Source organism: Phlebotomus papatasi, unplaced genomic scaffold (genome assembly GCF_024763615.1).
Source record: "Phlebotomus papatasi isolate M1 unplaced genomic scaffold, Ppap_2.1 HiC_scaffold_174, whole genome shotgun sequence".
Taxonomy (NCBI): Eukaryota; Metazoa; Arthropoda; class Insecta; order Diptera; family Psychodidae; genus Phlebotomus; species Phlebotomus papatasi.
In genome coordinates, this window is record NW_026604416.1 from 1 (window position 1) to 25,931 (window position 25,931).

Consider the following 25,931-nt stretch of genomic DNA (forward strand, 5'->3'; position numbering starts at 1 on the left):
CCCTTTCTGAGGACTGGCGAGGAGATGGGCAATTGCCTGGGGACGCTGTAAGCGTTGAAGATTCGGTTGAAAAACTGAATTCGGCTTTGCTCTCGGCGTACGAAAAGGCCTGTCCACTCTCAACAAATTTAAATAACAATAAAGGCAAACCTTTGCCTAAGGAACTCTGCCTATTAAAACAGAGAACAAGAAAATCTGTTAACAGAGCCCAAAATACGATGCTGGATCGCGACTGGGAAGAAGCGGCTGCTCGTAAAAGGGAATACAAAAAAGCATTGAGAAAATGGAAAAGGGAGAATTGGAGAGAATTTTGTGGACAAATCATGGCTGTGAAAGAAGCGGCCAGGATTAAGAAGCTTCTATCCAAGGATCCCTCAGAACGGCTAGGCGTGTTGAGAGCACCCAGCGGAATCCACACGGATTCTGCGGATCAAGTCACGCGTCTGTTGCTTGAAACACACTTTCCGAACTGTCAGATTGATAGTACGGAAACTGCACCTATACGACCTGAGCTATATTCGGGGAACCAACGTGACTGGGGAAAGGCTTCAGAGATTGTCACATCTGAAAGTGTTACATGGGCAATCGGCAGCTTTTCACCATACAAGACAGCAGGTACGGATGGCATCTTTCCGGCTTTGCTCCAGCAGGCTGCGGAGACCATTACCGTGCCGCTTGTGAACCTTTTTAGGGCGTGTCTTGCCATCGGGTATGTACCACATGCTTGGAGGCGAGCACGAGTAGTATTTATTCCAAAACCAGGTAAAAGCAATTACGAGGACCCTAAGTCCTTCAGACCTATTAGTCTGACATCGTTCTTGCTAAAAACCCTGGAGAAGCTCTGTGATAGGTATATTAGGAGTCGGATTCTTGTGAAGAATCCGTTAAATCCTATGCAACATGCCTATCAAAGAGGAAAATCAACAGAATCGGCTCTCCATCAATTGGTAAGCCGTATCGAGAAATCGCTTAGCGACAAAGAAATTGCTCTCGTTGCTTTCCTGGACATTGAGGGAGCCTTCGATAAGGTCAACTCTACGGTTCTGGCTCGAGCGATGAGAGAGTTTAAACTAGGTCAAACCCTAGAAAGATTTACCACTAGGTTAGTTGGAAACCGCATTGTGGAAGCGGAGGTACACGGCGCACAACTGTCGGCAGCTGTGAGCAGCGGCTGCCCTCAGGGAGGTGTACTGTCTCCCCTTCTATGGTCCATGGTGGTTGATAGCTTACTAGTGCAACTTAACTCAGCGAACTTTTATACACAAGGTTACGCTGATGATGTCTGCATTGTCATACGGGGGAAATTTCTATCTACACTGTGTGATCTTATGCAGAGGGCATTAAGCATCGTTGAAGGCTGGTGTTGTACCCGCGGTCTTAAGGTTAATCCCGAAAAGACTGCTCTCATCGCCTTCACGAAAAAGTACAAGCTGGAGGGGTATAGGGCACCCAAATTCTTTGGGAAAGAACTTACTCTGCAGAAAGAAGTAAAATACCTTGGTATTTTACTAGACCAAAGACTCACATGGAAGAAGCATCTGGAAGACCGTATCACATCGGCCACTAGATCGTTTTTCTCATGTCGACGTTTACTCGGCAGATCTTGGGGTCTATCGCCGAAAATCACACTATGGATGTATCAAGCCATAGTCAGACCACTGATCTCATATGGAGCTGTAGTATGGTGGCCAAGAGTCGAATACAAAAATTCGGCCCTGGCGCTACAGCGGCTTCAGAGATTAGCTTGTATTGCAATCACAGGATCCATCCGGACAGCCCCCACCGCGGCGCTGGAGGTCTTGTTGAGCTTGCCTCCGCTTCCGCTTTATATAAAGGCTGAGGCGGGTAAGGCAGCAGTAAGACTGCGTTCTGCAGGAACATGGAAGGTCGGGTGTCACCCAGCGGGACATGTTAAAATCATGGACGCAATGGTTAAAAGGCACCCTGACCTTCTAATGAGGGAAGATTTCCATCTTGGGGATAGACTTCCTCAAAAGATTTTAAAAACTGTGCTAAACACGAGAGCTGAGTGGAGAGACCGGGAAGGGGTCATCAATGAACCCGGTGCGGTTGCACTCTTCACAGACGGCTCACGGGTGGACGGCTCCTCTGGAGCCGGGTACCACTGTCCGGAACTCGGAATTGGTGGGTCAGTGGCACTTGGCCGGTATACTACTGTATTCCAGGCCGAGGTCACAGCAATCCTAATTGGGGTTCAGACTCTGACTGAATCTGGGGTTTCTGGCAGGAAAATTAACATATTTTCTGATAGCAGAGCTGCTTTGCTCTCTATATCGGGAAACAAATCCCGCTCTTCGCTGGTGCTCGAGTGCCGGGAAATGTTAGAAACGGTCTCACTTAAATGTGAGATCGGTCTACATTGGGTACCTGGGCACTGTGGTATTGCGGGTAATGAAGAGGCTGACCGCCTCGCAGTGGCAGGAGCGAAGACCGAATTTATCGGTCCCGAGCCTGCCGTGGGAGTGTCGCCCCAAATGAAGAAAACCATCATTGGGGAGGATTTACTTGCACAACACCAAACGGTCTGGACGGCTACTACCAAATGTCGCGTGTCTAAACTGTTCATGCCACTTGTGGACAGAAAAAGAACGGAGTACTTGGTGAGCAGTAACCGCTGCAAAGCGCGGCAGTTTGCTGATCTTCTTACCGGACACTGTCTAAACAAACACCTCAACAGATTGGGTGTTGAGTGTAATCCAATCTGTAGAGGTTGTGACAACGCTGAGGAAACGGTCCTACATTATGTATGTGACTGTCCCAGCCTTTACAACACCAGGCGAGCGCTACTTGGAAAAGTGGTGCTAGACTGGAATGATCTACCAAAATTGAAGCCGGCTTGTCTAATGGAATTTATCCGAAGGACTGGCTGGCTCAATACACACAGCCCGTAAGGGACAACCATAAAGGGGATGCATAAGGGGCCCAAACGGAGGCCTGGATGCAGCTGGCAAGTTGGCGAGACACAATACACAAGGAGGATGGAGCGGCTGTAGCTGAGACTGGAGCTGAACGTGTATGGATGGAAGTCGATTGCTGCCCCCTGAATGAATCTATCTATCTATCTAAGCTTATTTGCTGAGCTGAGGAAAACCTCAATATTGTAGTTAACCGAGCCAATGCGTTCGATTATACGTCCTGGTTCTCATTTAAATCCATTTTGCTTGTAAATTTTTACATAGACTCTCTCTCCCTCCTCAAAGGAACGCGAACGGGCGCCATGCTTTAGATTGAACTGCTCCTCCATCTTAGTATTTCTGAGTTGACTTTGTTCTTCAATCGGTTTAAGCAAGGCCAATTGCGTTCTGAGAGACCTACCAAACATAAGTTGAGCTGGTGCAGCGCCGTTATGAGTATTTTTATTGGGCGTATTCCTATACGCCATCAAGAATGTTTGAAGCGCCTGAGAAGTATCGGTGATGTCACTGTTTTTCTTGAGACCCCGTTTCAGTGTATCAACGAACCTCTCTGCCAAGCCATTGCTTTGTGGGTGATATGGAGACGTACGGATATGCTTGATGCCATGTGTTTCGCAAAATTGAGAGAACGCTGAACTTGTAAACTAGAGCCCTGCGCGACGAACCTTTTCGCTGCGGCGGCGCCAACTTCAAAAACTGCTCGCGGCGGCGGCGCGCGACGCGCGCCGAGCTTATGGAGCGGCGGCGGCGCGCTTTCGCGCGCCGAAATTTTTCACGAAGTCGGCGCGCGACGCGCGCCGATTTGGTAATTCTGCGGCGGCGCGCGTTGGCGCGCCGAGACTTTTCGCGCGCCAATATTCTCCAACGCCCAAACAGGCAGAAAAAAATTAATAATAAATACTCTATGAAACGAATTCAATTCATATTTTAAATTTAAAATTTAAAATAGAAAGAAATGACTAATTCCTAGAATAAGAATCATCGAAACACGAAATTATTTTCACGTTCACCAACAATATTCTTTTTTCTTAGACCTATTAGAGTGGTGACTAACAGTTAGGTTTGGTAGTATTGCAGTATGTTCCTTCCACCATATTTTTCCACTTTTTTTGTATTATATTTTCCGTGTTTCCGTGTGGATGACTTTAGTTTTGAGCACTAATTTGAAGAAGTGATTACCTAAAGCTCCAGATGAATTTGAAAAGACAATTGTCAGATAAATACCTATTTATCTGATTTTTTTATGGTTGATAATGTGTTCAACCATATATTGATCAAAATAGTTGATGAAACAAAAAATTAAACAATAATTTATGAAACGTAACGTATGTTACGTAACGTACGTACGCTCGGAAAAAATGTTCTGGTCATATGTTTAGTATAATAATGAAAATATTGTGATTTGAACAGTGAACAGTTTCAAAAAATTTGCGTAACACCAAAACCTTTTAAACCTCAGGTAACTCATTTTTTTATTGTTCATCTTTTTTAAATTTTTCTTTCTCATTTTCAAGATTCGGAGATCGTTGGAGAGAACAGCAGCAGTCCAACAGAACGATCATTGACAAAACACGTAAATAATAGAAGTGGTCTGACTGACGATATTGTCACTTTTATAATGTTCATTATAGCATGTAAGTATTCATTTTATTTTTATTTCCTTCTGGAAATAAAAATAAAATTAATACTTACGTGCTCTGACGATAATTCATAATGTCGATCGACACTATGAATTATCGTCAAAAATAGTAACAAGTAAAAAAGCCGTGTGCGTGTATCATGTCTTGACGATAATGAATTATCGTCTATCATCAGAGCACATAAGTATTTATTTTATTTTTATTTCCTTTTGGAAATAAAAATAAAATAGTTACTTACGTTCTTTGTTGATGATTCTCCTGTTGGCCGGTTGCGGTCCTTACCGAAGGTGTCCGGGTATCAGAAATTCAGATACCCGGGCATTTTCGAGAGGACTGAAATCGGCCAATAGAAGGATCATCGACAAAGCACGTAAGTATCTATTTTATTTTTATTTCCAAAAGGAAATAAAAATAAAATAAATACTTATCTGCTCTGACGATAATTCATATTGTCGATTATCGACATTATGAATTATCGTTTATCATCAGAGCACATAAGTATTTATTTTATTTTTATTTCCTTTTGGAAATAAAAATAAAATAGTTACTTACGTTCTTTGTTGATGATTCTCCTGTTGGCCGGTTGCGGTCCTTACCGAAGGTGTCCGGGTATCAGAAATTCAGATACCCGGGCATTTTCGAGAGGACTGAAATCGGCCAATAGAAGGATCATCGACAAAGCACGTAAGTATCTATTTTATTTTTATTTCCAAAAGGAAATAAAAATAAAATAAATACTTATCTGCTCTGACGATAATTCATATTGTCGATTATCGACATTATGAATTATCGTTTATCATCAGAGTACATAAGTATTTATTTTATTTTTATTTCCTTTTGGAAATAAAAATAAAATAGTTACTTACGTTCTTTGTTGATGATTCTCCTGTTGGCCGGTTGTGGTCCTTACCGAAGGTGTCCAGGTATCAGAAATTCAGATACCCGGGCATTTTCGAGAGGACTGAAATCGGCCAATAGAAGGATCATCGACAAAGCACGTAAGTATCTATTTTATTTTTATTTCCAAAAGGAAATAAAAATAAAATAAATACTTATCTGCTCTGACGATAATTCATATTGTCGATTATCGACATTATGAATTATCGTTTATCATCAGAGCACATAAGTATTTATTTTATTTTTATTTCCTTTTGGAAATAAAAATAAAATAGTTACTTACGTTCTTTGTTGATGATTCTCCTGTTGGCCGGTTGCGGTCCTTACCGAAGGTGTCCGGGTATCAGAAATTCAGATACCCGGGCATTTTCGAGAGGACTGAAATCGGCCAATAGAAGGATCATCGACAAAGCACGTAAGTATCTATTTTATTTTTATTTCCAAAAGGAAATAAAAATAAAATAAATACTTATCTGCTCTGACGATAATTCATATTGTCGATTATCGACATTATGAATTATCGTTTATCATCAGAGCACATAAGTATTTATTTTATTTTTATTTCCTTTTGGAAATAAAAATAAAATAGTTACTTACGTTCTTTGTTGATGATTCTCCTGTTGGCCGGTTGCGGTCTAAATAGTTACTTACGTTCTTTGTTGATGATTCTCCTGTTGGCCGGTTGCGGTCCTTACCGAAGGTGTCCAGGTATCAGAAATTCAGATACCCGGGCATTTTCGAGAGGACTGAAATCGGCCAATAGAAGGATCATCGACAAAGCACGTAAGTATCTATTTTATTTTTATTTCCAAAAGGAAATAAAAATAAAATAAATACTTATCTGCTCTGACGATAATTCATATTGTCGATTATCGACATTATGAATTATCGTTTATCATCAGAGCACATAAGTATTTATTTTATTTTTATTTCCTTTTGGAAATAAAAATAAAATAGTTACTTACGTTCTTTGTTGATGATTCTCCTGTTGGCCGGTTGCGGTCCTTACCGAAGGTGTCCAGGTATCAGAAATTCAGATACCCGGGCATTTTCGAGAGGACTGAAATCGGCCAATAGAAGGATCATCGACAAAGCACGTAAGTATCTATTTTATTTTTATTTCCAAAAGGAAATAAAAATAAAATAAATACTTATCTGCTCTGACGATAATTCATATTGTCGATTATCGACATTATGAATTATCGTTTATCATCAGAGCACATAAGTATTTATTTTATTTTTATTTCCTTTTGGAAATAAAAATAAAATAGTTACTTACGTTCTTTGTTGATGATTCTCCTGTTGGCCGGTTGTGGTCCTTACCGAAGGTGTCCAGGTATCAGAAATTCAGATACCCGGGCATTTTCGAGAGGACTGAAATCGGCCAATAGAAGGATCATCGACAAAGCACGTAAGTATCTATTTTATTTTTATTTCCAAAAGGAAATAAAAATAAAATAAATACTTATCTGCTCTGACGATAATTCATATTGTCGATTATCGACATTATGAATTATCGTTTATCATCAGAGCACATAAGTATTTATTTTATTTTTATTTCCTTTTGGAAATAAAAATAAAATAGTTACTTACGTTCTTTGTTGATGATTCTCCTGTTGGCCGGTTGCGGTCCTTACCGAAGGTGTCCGGGTATCAGAAATTCAGATACCCGGGCATTTTCGAGAGGACTGAAATCGGCCAATAGAAGGATCATCGACAAAGCACGTAAGTATCTATTTTATTTTTATTTCCAAAAGGAAATAAAAATAAAATAAATACTTATCTGCTCTGACGATAATTCATATTGTCGATTATCGACATTATGAATTATCGTTTATCATCAGAGCACATAAGTATTTATTTTATTTTTATTTCCTTTTGGAAATAAAAATAAAATAGTTACTTACGTTCTTTGTTGATGATTCTCCTGTTGGCCGGTTGTGGTCCTTACCGAAGGTGTCCAGGTATCAGAAATTCAGATACCCGGGCATTTTCGAGAGGACTGAAATCGGCCAATAGAAGGATCATCGACAAAGCACGTAAGTATCTATTTTATTTTTATTTCCAAAAGGAAATAAAAATAAAATAAATACTTATCTGCTCTGACGATAATTCATATTGTCGATTATCGACATTATGAATTATCGTTTATCATCAGAGCACATAAGTATTTATTTTATTTTTATTTCCTTTTGGAAATAAAAATAAAATAGTTACTTACGTTCTTTGTTGATGATTCTCCTGTTGGCCGGTTGCGGTCCTTACCGAAGGTGTCCAGGTATCAGAAATTCAGATACCCGGGCATTTTCGAGAGGACTGAAATCGGCCAATAGAAGGATCATCGACAAAGCACGTAAGTATCTATTTTATTTTTATTTCCAAAAGGAAATAAAAATAAAATAAATACTTATCTGCTCTGACGATAATTCATATTGTCGATTATCGACATTATGAATTATCGTTTATCATCAGAGCACATAAGTATTTATTTTATTTTTATTTCCTTTTGGAAATAAAAATAAAATAGTTACTTACGTTCTTTGTTGATGATTCTCCTGTTGGCCGGTTGTGGTCCTTACCGAAGGTGTCCAGGTATCAGAAATTCAGATACCCGGGCATTTTCGAGAGGACTGAAATCGGCCAATAGAAGGATCATCGACAAAGCACGTAAGTATCTATTTTATTTTTATTTCCAAAAGGAAATAAAAATAAAATAAATACTTATCTGCTCTGACGATAATTCATATTGTCGATTATCGACATTATGAATTATCGTTTATCATCAGAGCACATAAGTATTTATTTTATTTTTATTTCCTTTTGGAAATAAAAATAAAATAGTTACTTACGTTCTTTGTTGATGATTCTCCTGTTGGCCGGTTGCGGTCCTTACCGAAGGTGTCCGGGTATCAGAAATTCAGATACCCGGGCATTTTCGAGAGGACTGAAATCGGCCAATAGAAGGATCATCGACAAAGCACGTAAGTATCTATTTTATTTTTATTTCCAAAAGGAAATAAAAATAAAATAAATACTTATCTGCTCTGACGATAATTCATATTGTCGATTATCGACATTATGAATTATCGTTTATCATCAGAGCACATAAGTATTTATTTTATTTTTATTTCCTTTTGGAAATAAAAATAAAATAGTTACTTACGTTCTTTGTTGATGATTCTCCTGTTGGCCGGTTGCGGTCCTTACCGAAGGTGTCCAGGTATCAGAAATTCAGATACCCGGGCATTTTCGAGAGGACTGAAATCGGCCAATAGAAGGATCATCGACAAAGCACGTAAGTATCTATTTTATTTTTATTTCCAAAAGGAAATAAAAATAAAATAAATACTTATCTGCTCTGACGATAATTCATATTGTCGATTATCGACATTATGAATTATCGTTTATCATCAGAGCACATAAGTATTTATTTTATTTTTATTTCCTTTTGGAAATAAAAATAAAATAGTTACTTATGTTCTTTGTTGATGATTCTCCTGTTGGCCGGTTGCGGTCCTTACCGAAGGTGTCCAGGTATCAGAAATTCAGATACCCGGGCATTTTCGAGAGGACTGAAATCGGCCAATAGAAGGATCATCGACAAAGCACGTAAGTATCTATTTTATTTTTATTTCCAAAAGGAAATAAAAATAAAATAAATACTTATCTGCTCTGACGATAATTCATATTGTCGATTATCGACATTATGAATTATCGTTTATCATCAGAGCACATAAGTATTTATTTTATTTTTATTTCCTTTTGGAAATAAAAATAAAATAGTTACTTACGTTCTTTGTTGATGATTCTCCTGTTGGCCGGTTGCGGTCCTTACCGAAGGTGTCCAGGTATCAGAAATTCAGATACCCGGGCATTTTCGAGAGGACTGAAATCGGCCAATAGAAGGATCATCGACAAAGCACGTAAGTATCTATTTTATTTTTATTTCCAAAAGGAAATAAAAATAAAATAAATACTTATCTGCTCTGACGATAATTCATATTGTCGATTATCGACATTATGAATTATCGTTTATCATCAGAGCACATAAGTATTTATTTTATTTTTATTTCCTTTTGGAAATAAAAATAAAATAGTTACTTATGTTCTTTGTTGATGATTCTCCTGTTGGCCGGTTGCGGTCCTTACCGAAGGTGTCCAGGTATCAGAAATTCAGATACCCGGGCATTTTCGAGAGGACTGAAATCGGCCAATAGAAGGATCATCGACAAAGCACGTAAGTATCTATTTTATTTTTATTTCCAAAAGGAAATAAAAATAAAATAAATACTTATCTGCTCTGACGATAATTCATATTGTCGATTATCGACATTATGAATTATCGTTTATCATCAGAGCACATAAGTATTTATTTTATTTTTATTTCCTTTTGGAAATAAAAATAAAATAGTTACTTACGTTCTTTGTTGATGATTCTCCTGTTGGCCGGTTGTGGTCCTTACCGAAGGTGTCCAGGTATCAGAAATTCAGATACCCGGGCATTTTCGAGAGGACTGAAATCGGCCAATAGAAGGATCATCGACAAAGCACGTAAGTATCTATTTTATTTTTATTTCCAAAAGGAAATAAAAATAAAATAAATACTTATCTGCTCTGACGATAATTCATATTGTCGATTATCGACATTATGAATTATCGTTTATCATCAGAGCACATAAGTATTTATTTTATTTTTATTTCCTTTTGGAAATAAAAATAAAATAGTTACTTACGTTCTTTGTTGATGATTCTCCTGTTGGCCGGTTGCGGTCCTTACCGAAGGTGTCCGGGTATCAGAAATTCAGATACCCGGGCATTTTCGAGAGGACTGAAATCGGCCAATAGAAGGATCATCGACAAAGCACGTAAGTATCTATTTTATTTTTATTTCCAAAAGGAAATAAAAATAAAATAAATACTTATCTGCTCTGACGATAATTCATATTGTCGATTATCGACATTATGAATTATCGTTTATCATCAGAGCACATAAGTATTTATTTTATTTTTATTTCCTTTTGGAAATAAAAATAAAATAGTTACTTACGTTCTTTGTTGATGATTCTCCTGTTGGCCGGTTGCGGTCCTTACCGAAGGTGTCCAGGTATCAGAAATTCAGATACCCGGGCATTTTCGAGAGGACTGAAATCGGCCAATAGAAGGATCATCGACAAAGCACGTAAGTATCTATTTTATTTTTATTTCCAAAAGGAAATAAAAATAAAATAAATACTTATCTGCTCTGACGATAATTCATATTGTCGATTATCGACATTATGAATTATCGTTTATCATCAGAGCACATAAGTATTTATTTTATTTTTATTTCCTTTTGGAAATAAAAATAAAATAGTTACTTATGTTCTTTGTTGATGATTCTCCTGTTGGCCGGTTGCGGTCCTTACCGAAGGTGTCCAGGTATCAGAAATTCAGATACCCGGGCATTTTCGAGAGGACTGAAATCGGCCAATAGAAGGATCATCGACAAAGCACGTAAGTATCTATTTTATTTTTATTTCCAAAAGGAAATAAAAATAAAATAAATACTTATCTGCTCTGACGATAATTCATATTGTCGATTATCGACATTATGAATTATCGTTTATCATCAGAGCACATAAGTATTTATTTTATTTTTATTTCCTTTTGGAAATAAAAATAAAATAGTTACTTACGTTCTTTGTTGATGATTCTCCTGTTGGCCGGTTGCGGTCCTTACCGAAGGTGTCCAGGTATCAGAAATTCAGATACCCGGGCATTTTCGAGAGGACTGAAATCGGCCAATAGAAGGATCATCGACAAAGCACGTAAGTATCTATTTTATTTTTATTTCCAAAAGGAAATAAAAATAAAATAAATACTTATCTGCTCTGACGATAATTCATATTGTCGATTATCGACATTATGAATTATCGTTTATCATCAGAGCACATAAGTATTTATTTTATTTTTATTTCCTTTTGGAAATAAAAATAAAATAGTTACTTATGTTCTTTGTTGATGATTCTCCTGTTGGCCGGTTGCGGTCCTTACCGAAGGTGTCCAGGTATCAGAAATTCAGATACCCGGGCATTTTCGAGAGGACTGAAATCGGCCAATAGAAGGATCATCGACAAAGCACGTAAGTATCTATTTTATTTTTATTTCCAAAAGGAAATAAAAATAAAATAAATACTTATCTGCTCTGACGATAATTCATATTGTCGATTATCGACATTATGAATTATCGTTTATCATCAGAGCACATAAGTATTTATTTTATTTTTATTTCCTTTTGGAAATAAAAATAAAATAGTTACTTACGTTCTTTGTTGATGATTCTCCTGTTGGCCGGTTGTGGTCCTTACCGAAGGTGTCCAGGTATCAGAAATTCAGATACCCGGGCATTTTCGAGAGGACTGAAATCGGCCAATAGAAGGATCATCGACAAAGCACGTAAGTATCTATTTTATTTTTATTTCCAAAAGGAAATAAAAATAAAATAAATACTTATCTGCTCTGACGATAATTCATATTGTCGATTATCGACATTATGAATTATCGTTTATCATCAGAGCACATAAGTATTTATTTTATTTTTATTTCCTTTTGGAAATAAAAATAAAATAGTTACTTACGTTCTTTGTTGATGATTCTCCTGTTGGCCGGTTGCGGTCCTTACCGAAGGTGTCCGGGTATCAGAAATTCAGATACCCGGGCATTTTCGAGAGGACTGAAATCGGCCAATAGAAGGATCATCGACAAAGCACGTAAGTATCTATTTTATTTTTATTTCCAAAAGGAAATAAAAATAAAATAAATACTTATCTGCTCTGACGATAATTCATATTGTCGATTATCGACATTATGAATTATCGTTTATCATCAGAGCACATAAGTATTTATTTTATTTTTATTTCCTTTTGGAAATAAAAATAAAATAGTTACTTACGTTCTTTGTTGATGATTCTCCTGTTGGCCGGTTGCGGTCCTTACCGAAGGTGTCCAGGTATCAGAAATTCAGATACCCGGGCATTTTCGAGAGGACTGAAATCGGCCAATAGAAGGATCATCGACAAAGCACGTAAGTATCTATTTTATTTTTATTTCCAAAAGGAAATAAAAATAAAATAAATACTTATCTGCTCTGACGATAATTCATATTGTCGATTATCGACATTATGAATTATCGTTTATCATCAGAGCACATAAGTATTTATTTTATTTTTATTTCCTTTTGGAAATAAAAATAAAATAGTTACTTACGTTCTTTGTTGATGATTCTCCTGTTGGCCGGTTGCGGTCCTTACCGAAGGTGTCCAGGTATCAGAAATTCAGATACCCGGGCATTTTCGAGAGGACTGAAATCGGCCAATAGAAGGATCATCGACAAAGCACGTAAGTATCTATTTTATTTTTATTTCCAAAAGGAAATAAAAATAAAATAAATACTTATCTGCTCTGACGATAATTCATATTGTCGATTATCGACATTATGAATTATCGTTTATCATCAGAGCACATAAGTATTTATTTTATTTTTATTTCCTTTTGGAAATAAAAATAAAATAGTTACTTACGTTCTTTGTTGATGATTCTCCTGTTGGCCGGTTGCGGTCCTTACCGAAGGTGTCCAGGTATCAGAAATTCAGATACCCGGGCATTTTCGAGAGGACTGAAATCGGCCAATAGAAGGATCATCGACAAAGCACGTAAGTATCTATTTTATTTTTATTTCCAAAAGGAAATAAAAATAAAATAAATACTTATCTGCTCTGACGATAATTCATATTGTCGATTATCGACATTATGAATTATCGTTTATCATCAGAGCACATAAGTATTTATTTTATTTTTATTTCCTTTTGGAAATAAAAATAAAATAGTTACTTATGTTCTTTGTTGATGATTCTCCTGTTGGCCGGTTGCGGTCCTTACCGAAGGTGTCCAGGTATCAGAAATTCAGATACCCGGGCATTTTCGAGAGGACTGAAATCGGCCAATAGAAGGATCATCGACAAAGCACGTAAGTATCTATTTTATTTTTATTTCCAAAAGGAAATAAAAATAAAATAAATACTTATCTGCTCTGACGATAATTCATATTGTCGATTATCGACATTATGAATTATCGTTTATCATCAGAGCACATAAGTATTTATTTTATTTTTATTTCCTTTTGGAAATAAAAATAAAATAGTTACTTACGTTCTTTGTTGATGATTCTCCTGTTGGCCGGTTGTGGTCCTTACCGAAGGTGTCCAGGTATCAGAAATTCAGATACCCGGGCATTTTCGAGAGGACTGAAATCGGCCAATAGAAGGATCATCGACAAAGCACGTAAGTATCTATTTTATTTTTATTTCCAAAAGGAAATAAAAATAAAATAAATACTTATCTGCTCTGACGATAATTCATATTGTCGATTATCGACATTATGAATTATCGTTTATCATCAGAGCACATAAGTATTTATTTTATTTTTATTTCCTTTTGGAAATAAAAATAAAATAGTTACTTACGTTCTTTGTTGATGATTCTCCTGTTGGCCGGTTGCGGTCCTTACCGAAGGTGTCCGGGTATCAGAAATTCAGATACCCGGGCATTTTCGAGAGGACTGAAATCGGCCAATAGAAGGATCATCGACAAAGCACGTAAGTATCTATTTTATTTTTATTTCCAAAAGGAAATAAAAATAAAATAAATACTTATCTGCTCTGACGATAATTCATATTGTCGATTATCGACATTATGAATTATCGTTTATCATCAGAGCACATAAGTATTTATTTTATTTTTATTTCCTTTTGGAAATAAAAATAAAATAGTTACTTACGTTCTTTGTTGATGATTCTCCTGTTGGCCGGTTGTGGTCCTTACCGAAGGTGTCCAGGTATCAGAAATTCAGATACCCGGGCATTTTCGAGAGGACTGAAATCGGCCAATAGAAGGATCATCGACAAAGCACGTAAGTATCTATTTTATTTTTATTTCCAAAAGGAAATAAAAATAAAATAAATACTTATCTGCTCTGACGATAATTCATATTGTCGATTATCGACATTATGAATTATCGTTTATCATCAGAGCACATAAGTATTTATTTTATTTTTATTTCCTTTTGGAAATAAAAATAAAATAGTTACTTACGTTCTTTGTTGATGATTCTCCTGTTGGCCGGTTGCGGTCCTTACCGAAGGTGTCCAGGTATCAGAAATTCAGATACCCGGGCATTTTCGAGAGGACTGAAATCGGCCAATAGAAGGATCATCGACAAAGCACGTAAGTATCTATTTTATTTTTATTTCCAAAAGGAAATAAAAATAAAATAAATACTTATCTGCTCTGACGATAATTCATATTGTCGATTATCGACATTATGAATTATCGTTTATCATCAGAGCACATAAGTATTTATTTTATTTTTATTTCCTTTTGGAAATAAAAATAAAATAGTTACTTACGTTCTTTGTTGATGATTCTCCTGTTGGCCGGTTGTGGTCCTTACCGAAGGTGTCCAGGTATCAGAAATTCAGATACCCGGGCATTTTCGAGAGGACTGAAATCGGCCAATAGAAGGATCATCGACAAAGCACGTAAGTATCTATTTTATTTTTATTTCCAAAAGGAAATAAAAATAAAATAAATACTTATCTGCTCTGACGATAATTCATATTGTCGATTATCGACATTATGAATTATCGTTTATCATCAGAGCACATAAGTATTTATTTTATTTTTATTTCCTTTTGGAAATAAAAATAAAATAGTTACTTACGTTCTTTGTTGATGATTCTCCTGTTGGCCGGTTGCGGTCCTTACCGGGTTGATGAGGTGTCCTTCCGAAGGTGTCCGGGTATCAGAAATTCAGATACCCGGGCATTTTCGAGAGGACTGAAATCGGCCAATAGAAGGATCATCGACAAAGCACGTAAGTATCTATTTTATTTTTATTTCCAAAAGGAAATAAAAATAAAATAAATACTTATCTGCTCTGACGATAATTCATATTGTCGATTATCGACATTATGAATTATCGTTTATCATCAGAGCACATAAGTATTTATTTTATTTTTATTTCCTTTTGGAAATAAAAATAAAATAGTTACTTACGTTCTTTGTTGATGATTCTCCTGTTGGCCGGTTGCGGTCCTTACCGAAGGTGTCCAGGTATCAGAAATTCAGATACCCGGGCATTTTCGAGAGGACTGAAATCGGCCAATAGAAGGATCATCGACAAAGCACGTAAGTATCTATTTTATTTTTATTTCCAAAAGGAAATAAAAATAAAATAAATACTTATCTGCTCTGACGATAATTCATATTGTCGATTATCGACATTATGAATTATCGTTTATCATCAGAGCACATAAGTATTTATTTTATTTTTATTTCCTTTTGGAAATAAAAATAAAATAGTTACTTATGTTCTTTGTTGATGATTCTCCTGTTGGCCGGTTGCGGTCCTTACCGAAGGTGTCCAGGTATCAGAAATTCAGATACCCGGGCATTTTCGAGAGGACTGAAATCGGCCAATAGAAGGATCATCGACAAAGCACGTAAGTATCTATTTTATTTTTATTTCCAAAAGGAAATAAAAATAAAATAAATACTTATCTGCTCTGACGATAATTCATATTGTCGATTATCGACATTATGAATTATCGTTTATCATCAGAGCACATAAGTATTTATTTTATTTTTATTTCCTTTTGGAAATAAAAATAAAATAGTTACTTACGTTCTTTGTTGATGATTCTCCTGTTGGCCGGTTGCGGTCCTTACCGAAGGTGTCCAGGTATCAGAAATTCAGATACCCGAGCATTTTTTAAAGGACTGAAATAGACCAATAGAAGGATCATCAACAAAGTACGTAAGTATTTATCTTGTGTTTCTTTTCTCTTACTAATATTTTTTTTCTTCTTTCTTTTCAGATTTCCGAAAATTTTTGGAGGGGACTACGGCCAGCCAACAGGATGATATCCGGTAAAGCATGAAAGGTAAGTAAGTATTTATCTCATGTTTGTTTTCTCTTACTAATATATTTCTTCTTTTCTGATTTTCGGAGACTTGTAGTGGAGAGGACTACGGTCACGGCGAGGAAACAGGATGATGTCCGAAAAAGCATATAAGATAAGTATTTTTCTTTTATATATATATATATATATATATATATATATATATATAAATATTTTCCTTTTGTTGTTTCCTTATTATTGTTCAAAGTATCTTTTTTATTGTCAAATTTATTTATCTTACCGCCTATCTAGTACGTGTTTTTTATTTGTATTTATCGGCAGCGAAGTGAACTCCTATATGGAGTTTGGCCAACGATCTCCGCTCTATTTGAAACAAATATCACTATTAATATTGTATTAAATATTGTAGCGTTTTTAGAAATTTGTTTACATTGCCGCCAATTGATGTTATTATTTTGCTTTTTTTAATAACATTTTTATTTTTATGATATTCTTTTTATTCATAATTATTCTTTCAGTGGCATATACGATTAATAATACCGGATTTTCTATCGTTTTACTCGGTGAAGTTAGTCATTAAGTCGGCAGCAGATCCAAAAAATTGAGATTGAAAATCTATTATTGTTACTATTTTCCTTTCAGAGTTCCGGGAATGCAGGAATGCCGAGGACTGCGACAAACTAACAGGAGCATTATCAACTAAACACGTAAGTATTTACTTTATTCTTTTTTTATTCAATGTATTTCCCCTCAAATATGCTTAATGCTTATTTACTAAGTTTAATTTCTTTTCTCTCGTTTCAGATCCCCGAAGACTTTCGAAGAGGACTGCTGCGGACTAATAGGATGATTAAGAAAACACGCAAGTATTTATTTTATATATATTTATATTTTTTTCTTGTACTACGGCTTTTTTTCTTTTTTCTCGTTACAGATTATCGGGGATCTTCGGAAAGGACTGACTACTTGTAGACCAACAGGAGGATAATTAATAAAAATATCGACATGCCTATACCTGCAAGTATATGCAGAGACGAGACAACCAATGTGTACAATAAATGTAAAGAAAGAAATAAAGTTCTTCCTAACTTTAAATGATCTTGTTTTACTTAACTTCGAGTTTCGACTTTCGACTCTTTCAAAGTTCAAGGTAATTTTTCCCAAGACTTCACGTACGCATTAACCCAAATCACAAAATCGCGTTTTCCTAACGACCCCCTTGCGATTTTTTTTTTTTGAATTCTAACACTTAAAAAATTCTCGCGTTAAATTTTTCCCTAGACTTCACGTACGCATTAACCCAAATCACAAAATCGCGTTTTCCTAACGACCCCCTTGCGATTTTTTTTTTTGAATTCTAACACTTAAAAAATTCTCGCGTTAAATTTTTCCCTAGACTTCACGTACGCATTAACCCAAATCACAAAATCGCGTTTTCCTAACGACCCCCTTGCGAATTTTTTTTTTTTTTGAATTCTAACACTTAAAAAATTCTCGCGTTAAATTTTTCCCTAGACTTCACGTACGCATTAACCCAAATCACAAAATCGCGTTTTCCTAACGACCCCCTTGCGATTTTTTTTTTTTTTGAATTCTAACACTTAAAAAATTCTCGCGTTAAATTTTTCCCTAGACTTCACGTACGCATTAACCCAAATCACAAAATCGCGTTTTCCTAACGACCCCCTTGCGAATTTTTTTTTTTTTGAATTCTAACACTTAGAAAATTCTCGCGTTAAATTTTTCCCTAGACTTCACGTACGCATTAACCCAAATCACAAAATCGCGTTTTCCTAACGACCCCCTTGCGAATTTTTTTTTTTTTGAATTCTAACACTTAAAAAATTCTCGCGTTAAATTTTTCCCTAGACTTCACGTACGCGTTAACCCAAATCACAAAATCACGTTTTCCTAACGACCCCCTTGCGAATTTTTTTTTTTTTGAATTCTAACACTTAGAAAATTCTCGCGTTAAATTTTTCCTTAACTGTTTTTCCTTGTTTATCTAAATGAGCTCTCGCTTTGCTTTTTCTGAGGAATTTGTGAGAATTGTAGAGGATATCTCTCGAGAAATTTTTCTTGACAGAATAGTTTTTAACGGGATTGCACAAAGGTCGTATATCCTCAGGAGAAGAAATTATTGATTGCCAAGACATTGATGGTTTGTCTTTGTAGACAACTGCTCAACGTGCAAAGTTTGCACAAGAGGAAGATTTCCATTCAAATTGGGAATTAATCTCCATTTTGACAGTAACGATTTGCATGCCACTACAATCTTGTTAAAAATAAATGTTACATTCATCCCCGTTGAGGTGTCCCAAACATCCCCGTGTGTAGTTTTGATATTTAAAATCTTTAAGTAAAAAACAAAAGTGTATAATTTCTGAAACTTTTATAAAAATATGTTCTCAGATTACACTGCTAGCTAATGAGATAGAAAAGTTTTGACTATATATCACTGATGTAAAATGCAAAGAGAAAAACTGAAACATAAAAATATACGATTTTATCAATTTTTAAAAAAGCGTTCATAGAATTTACACAATAAATCTGAGGTTATTCATTCTTTTAGTCAATGTACATCTTAATGTTGCCTACGATTATGTAGTGGTTAAATCCCATTTTTTTTCAATAATCAATTAAATAATCGCCTCGTCCCATACTACCACTGTCCCAAACTCCCCGGTCTCCCCTATTCGTGAAGTCGTACTTTTATTGAGATTTTCTGGAAGGAAAATTTTTGACCTTTTTTGTGTCATTGGTGATTCAAAAAGATTTCCGACTATATAATAATATTCTTTAGTCAGAAATTAAAAAAAAAAACTTATCCTGGTAGAATATACTGGAGCAAATTTTAGAAAAAGTGAATGAAAATTGCTACCTCCTACAAAGTTAAATTTTAAAATAGTATTCAAAATTTTAATACTTTTTTTTATTTTTCTTTTTAATATTTCTTTTCTGGAACTCCTTGAAGCATTGACTAATGAAATCCATCCATCCTCTACAGTAGTTTGTGGTAATTATCCTTAATGAAAATTATTTTTGAAACTGTTGATGCCTTTAGTGAACTTCTCCGTGCGGTTATGAGTACACCAGCTCCTGAAAATACTCGCTCCGATGGTGCCGAACTCATAGGTACCATAAAACAGCGCTGTACACCCTTATAAAGCTTTGGGTAACTTTTTGCATTTTGGGCCCACCACTTCAAGGGATCCTCTACTCTCTCTGTGACAATCGAAAATTTTTGTATTTCCTCTTCAAGGGACGATTTACTGGCCATTGTCATTGGCCTATTTTTAGAATACTGTTGTATTAATTTAAATCTCATGGAAGAACATTCCTCAGGGCTTTTCTGCAAAAAAATGCAACTTTGAATTTATTTGTATACAAATTTAGATTAGATAGAATGCAAAATTAAATAAAACAGAGTTGATCGTTTGATTTTTGGATATGTTTTAGAGGTTGTCTAGGTGAACACTTCATTCATATATGAAAATGCCATAAAATTATTCCTATCCTAATGACGGTTATTTTCTAGATCAAAAATCAAAAAACTCATCAAAAAAGATACATCAAAATTAATAAAAATGTTTTGCAATGATAAATACTTATTTAATACATTGGACATGCACAGACCTCTTTTGTACACAAATACTTTGTATCAAATCATGAAATGTACGCTATATATTTATGTGTCTCCTACCAAGAATGGTCAAATTTGAGGAACTTGAACGTTATGATTATGATTTTGTTAGGTAACAATTTTACTTTAACTGTTTTTTCTTTGTTTTGAAGACTTTGTTTAGATCAAATTAGTTGTTAAGGTTTCATTCAATATTTTTATAAATAGGATGCTTAAGAATCTCGTGAAAAATAAAATATATTTTATTTTGTTACTTACATCAAAAAACTCCTCTGACGAAGAAGTAGACAACGAATTCGTCGTATTCAGAGATAATTTCTGCAAGATGAAAGATGTTTTATTTGGATATTGGTTTGCATTTAGCCAATCATCAATGCTTGGAAGGTGCTGCATTGCTGGATCCAAGAGTGCGGCCAGTATCATATCGTCAGTTATTATGAATCTCTTATCGAGGTTTGCAAGAAGAATGTCACAAATGTTTTTGCGAAATGAAGATTCCCGACATCCGGATGATATCGCAGTTAATCTTACAATAATAAAAGAATTTAAAATTAAATTGTTAATTAAAGTATGTAATAGATAATAAATAGTTACCTGTCCTTTATGATTTGATACACAAGAAATGCAAGATTAATAGTGGCGTAGGTTGAACCTTCCAAAGCATCTGTGGCCGAAGCGAAAATTCCAAAGATTTCAATGGCATCTTTCATCAGAGAAATTTCTTCATCACTCATTACGAGGTCGTACTTTCTGACCTTCTCGAGGTTTGATCTGTACAAGTCTAAAATAAATGTTTTAAAATGTTATTCTACATTTATTTTTATATCTAAAGCAAAAATTAATTTAAAAATGCTCAATTTAAACAAAGCACAAACTATTCCATAGCATCAAGGTGAAAGAATGAACAATGTATATATTTTTTTTACAAAAGAACAACTGTTATCATAATTAAAAATATTGCGTAATAATAAAAGCATACATGTGTATTAGACTCAAACAAATAAAGGAAGCCAGACACAAAAAACTTAAGATGTAGATTTAGGCCCTAGACACAGTTACGCCTTAAGCCAAGAGTAAGCTTAACGTAATTATAATCAAAATAATGATTACAGTACAATTTAAAACAGTTTCTCACTAAGTCGTGACTCAAGCCGAGAGACGGTGGCTTACTGGAAATGTCTAATCATTGTTTTTATTATAGTTAGGGTAATGTGATATAATTTGGAATTAGTATTACAAGTTGGACAATTAGCCGGTACAAGTTGGACATAGCTTTTTTCTTAATAAATACAGTACAAAATTTGTTTTTAAGCACAAGGAACCAAATTATAAAACTAAAGCATTAAAAATATACAATCAAAAATGAAGTACTAAATTTATCAAGACAAAAAGCCCTGTCCAAATTGTACCATTGTCCAACTTGTACCACTGTCCAACTTGTACCACTTTACCCTACGTTAAACTGACTTTCGGCTTAAGTCGCAAATGTTTCCAGTGCCCTATGTTATTCTTTTGAAGCGAACCACAATTGCCAGATGAAAATATTTTTCCATTTCACCAGATTATTTTTAAATTGAATAGTTGTGATATTTTATCAAAGAGATTTACTTATAGTCGTATATAAATCCATACACAACACACAATAAATGCAAACAAGCGAAAAGCGTATTGAACCTTAGCTAATAAAAAAAATCAAAAAATATGCACACAAAATTATAAAGCATTAATTATAAAAAAATTATTGAGAATTGATACACTTTATACGTATTTATAATATTTAATGTATAACGCTGTTCTTTTTAATAATATTATATTTTTCTGATATTGATAAAGGCACCAAAATTTCCAAAAAAAAAGTCACTGGAAGTTCCCAAAAAAACTCAATTACGCAAATAATGATCATACAACGACGTCAGGAATTTGCACATAAAGCTCAAAATAACTGACTTAAAATGAAAACAAATTCAGGAAACATTAAATTATTAAACACCATGCACAAAACGCACAAAACAATAAAGCGACAGAAAATGTAAATTAGTGCAATGAAATTATTAATGTGATTATGTTTTAGGAAATGCAAAGAAATTTAAAGTGTAATTTATTGTAATAACAAATTATTTAACTAAACAAAACTTATTCGTATTAATACAGCAAAAAACTTAATCTTTATCAAATCTTTACCTAGTTACTTCACTCAGAAACTTGTATGTATTTTGATCGTCTTCTAAACATAGAACAGCATAAAACCAGTATTTCTGTGTGTAAAATAGTAATATTTTAATTATTTTTGGCAGCAAATAAATAGTATATGAAGTCCCGAGATTACCAACATTTTCAGGACCTAAAAACAAATACAAATTTTAAAAAACTAAAATAATTGCATACATGACGAATATAAATTTCGAATTATACAACATTTTCGGCGGCCATTGAAAAGGTATTTCGAAGAAGTATACCCTTTCAAAAAATTTCAAAACTTTTGTTTGAAATAATTGTAAGAATCTTCCGAAAATTTATTAAAAAAATGAAATGCTTTAAAATTTAAAGTATTTTTATATATAAAAGTTTCGAAAATTGTAGACATTTTAATTATTATTAGCAACACTTCTTTCGATTTGGTAATCCTAGGACACAATGCATTTGTTTTTCATTGTTAATAATGCCCAGCGCACAACAATTTCTGTTTGTAAACATGTTTTCGAAATTTCCTATAAGAGTGAGCGAGATGACTAGATCTCGGTCTCACTCACTCTCATTGAAATGTCCAGAACATGTTTACAAAACAAAAGTTATTGTGCGTTAGCCATAATTCAATTTCTCCTCAATCATAATGCCCAGCGCACAATAACTTTTGTTTATAAACATGTTTTCAAAATTGTCTATAAAAGTGAGCGAGATGACTAGATTTCTGTTTCATTCCCTCTCATTGAAATGTCAAAAACATGTTTACAAAACAAAGATTATTGTGTGTTGGGCATAAACCATATTGTTGGGAGCAACGCACAATCATTTTTGTTTTTTTAAATTCAAACATGTTTTTTACATCTTGGAAAAGTAGTTGCTTCATTTTAGAGAGAGAGAAGAGAGAGAGAGACAGAAACTTTAAAATTGAGAGACATTTTAGTGAAAGTAGGTAGGGAGACCGGGTTACAATTAGCCAGGGGTAGAATTAGCCAATGGATTTTTTCTAGTTTCTCTTAAAACATACAATGAGCAAAGTATTTCTTAATGAAAGAAGGAACACATCTCTATGTTCCCTGAAATATTTGTAAGTCTGATCCTGCCATCCTACAATTTAGAAGCAGTTTTATAAAATGGGTTTATAAAAGTTGTAATTTTGATGTTACAGTTTTTAGCCCAGTATTTGGTCTTCTAGATTCTTCTTTGCTAGCCTAGATATTATAGTTTTACTTTGTCTCTAGTTTGATAAAGCCAATTAAGAGATATTTTTCACTTGGATAATAATCTACTTTTTTTTTATATAAGATGATAATTAATACAGGGATAATTGTTAGATTAAAAAGTACTATCGATATTTCTGACATTTAGATAATGTGATTTGTGAAATAGATTTTTTCGGGATCTTTGCTTCAATTTTGAATCAATTACAAAAATTTCATAAAAAACTCGGCCTAAAAGCCTTTTCCTACAGACACTACATCCCTAAAACCGGTTGTAGTCTCTCTGCCAAAAGGGATTATAAGATTTTAATAACATTTAACATTATGGGGCTTTAGTGTATCAAGCAAAATTACAATGAAACCAATAAATATTATAATATTATAAAATAATAATTTGATATGCCCAATTCAAAATTCCAACTAGAAGACTGATGGCAATTTGTACCGCGAAATTGGCTATAATTAAGCCGGCCGGGGAACACGTAGAAAATGTGTCATACTTTTTTCTATATCCTCTCTAGATAAGTCAAGGATTTTAGTAGAGCTTTGAACTTGAACTACACGGTTTTATACAGCCAATTCCCTAATACTATTTATGAAACATTAACCCTCTAACAGTGTTTTCTGTAATATGCGAAAAAAAAGTTTTAAAACAATGTATTCTAGGATAACTATGATCCAATGAAATCGAAAATACCATCCATTCTTCATTATCTCTTTTAGTTTAGGCGCTATGTAAGAAAATATAAAAATTTTTTGAAACTGTTTTTGCTTCTAAAATTCACATATTCTTCTATAATTCACATTTCATATTTTCTAAATAAAATACATAAAGTAGAACGACATATCTTTCAGTAAAAAATAAATTTATTTTAGACAGATAACTTTAAATCGATATTTTTATTGAAATTGGAAATGCGTTTTATAGCACAAATATTTTTTGTTGATTTTTCTCTGACCTGTCACACAAAACTGGGGATAGTAACTAAACGAAGAGTCAAAATGAGCTCAAACTTTCAAAAGATGTTAGTAAGACTATTACCGAGTCTTACCTGTTAGAGGGTTAAAACATCAGACAAACTCTATCATTTTTTCACAAATTACACGCGAAGAAAAAGCTTCATTTCCTGGCTAAATGTACCACGATCTCCCCTAGAGATTTTTTACCTCGCTTTCTCTTTCAGCAGTCTCAAAAACAAGTATTGAAAACATAAATGAAATCTAGATCAAATCATCTCGCTTACTCTCAGAGACAATTTTAAAAATATGTTTACAAAAAAAAAGTTATTATACGTTGGATACTATAGTGTTCTGGAAGAAAAAAATATTGTAATAATATTAACAAATATTATTACCTTCGTGATGCATATAACTTTTGACCATCTCGTAGATGGTATTCCACCTTGTGACACACATTTTTTTTAATGTGTGATAATTGTCATCCTCCAAATCCTCCATCTCAATAATATGGTTAGTTTCAGAGTCAATTTGATCTATATAAAATAAAAATAAAATGAAATAAGTTTTTCTGTTCATGATTTCCTAATCATCATTTTTCATTTAAAGTATTTCGTAAAAAAAAAACAAAAATTGTTAAAATCGAGGGATTAGATACACTGCTCTCTCAGCGGAGTTTGAGCAGGAAATTAAGAAGGAAAACTGTTTAGCTTTTGGTTACATTTAGATATTAATGATAGATAAACATTACACCACAGCATTGAAGTAATGTAATTTAAATTTTTCGATTCTAATTTTAAATGTTTTTCAAATGCATTTTTTTTTTAATAAAATTATAATTAAATATTTTGTTTTTAATTTTCCACATAGGGTAAATGTCCTAATTCAAAACCATTTCCAGACGCTTTAACTTTGACAGAAGATTCAACACATTAAGTTCATATTTTTTGTGAGGAGAATTATATGAATTTGCTCCTTGACTCTTCTAGAATGTTACTGTTTAGTGAAAATTCTTTAGATATAATTTGAAAACTTCTTAAATACAAGAAAAATACGCGAGCGTAAAATGCTTCTATTGGAAACATATTAATCTAAATGGAGACAAGGGAAATTTTCTAATTGGAGACAAACAGTGTAAGTGAAACCGCGACGAAAAACTTCCAAACCCCTGTTCAGTTGCTCTTGAGTGTAGGATTTGTTCTTAGTACTGGTCTTTTCTCCTTTTCCATCTAAAACAATAAGAAAATCTCTCCAAAAAAAATCATATTTCCGGGGATTCCTATTGAAGCATTGGCAGACACTTCAGAAAAACCTTTTTTGTTCACGAAATAGGTAATTATTTCATTTGAAAACTTCACGTACCGTTAACAATAAAGATTAGCACTTAATTTAACTCAAATTAGCCAGAAATATTACATAAATGTTTAAAAAAAAACGAATAAACAACAGTCACCACACTGTGTTTTTCATTGAAAATCATGGTCGATCGATGAAAAATT

The 25,931-nt window shown here is 34.2% G+C and overlaps 1 protein-coding gene across 1 annotated transcript; it reads left to right on the forward strand.

Moving 5' to 3' along the window:
- Positions 1–323: 323 nt before the first annotated feature.
- LOC129808893 (uncharacterized) lies at positions 324–17,393 on the forward strand. Its single transcript, XM_055858798.1, has 5 exons — positions 324–2,908; positions 4,451–4,509; positions 17,074–17,138; positions 17,236–17,297; positions 17,366–17,393. Exons 1-5 carry the CDS (start codon positions 324–326, stop codon positions 17,391–17,393), a joined length of 2,799 nt encoding a protein of 932 aa, XP_055714773.1.
- The last annotated feature ends 8,538 nt before the right edge of the window (positions 17,394–25,931 follow it).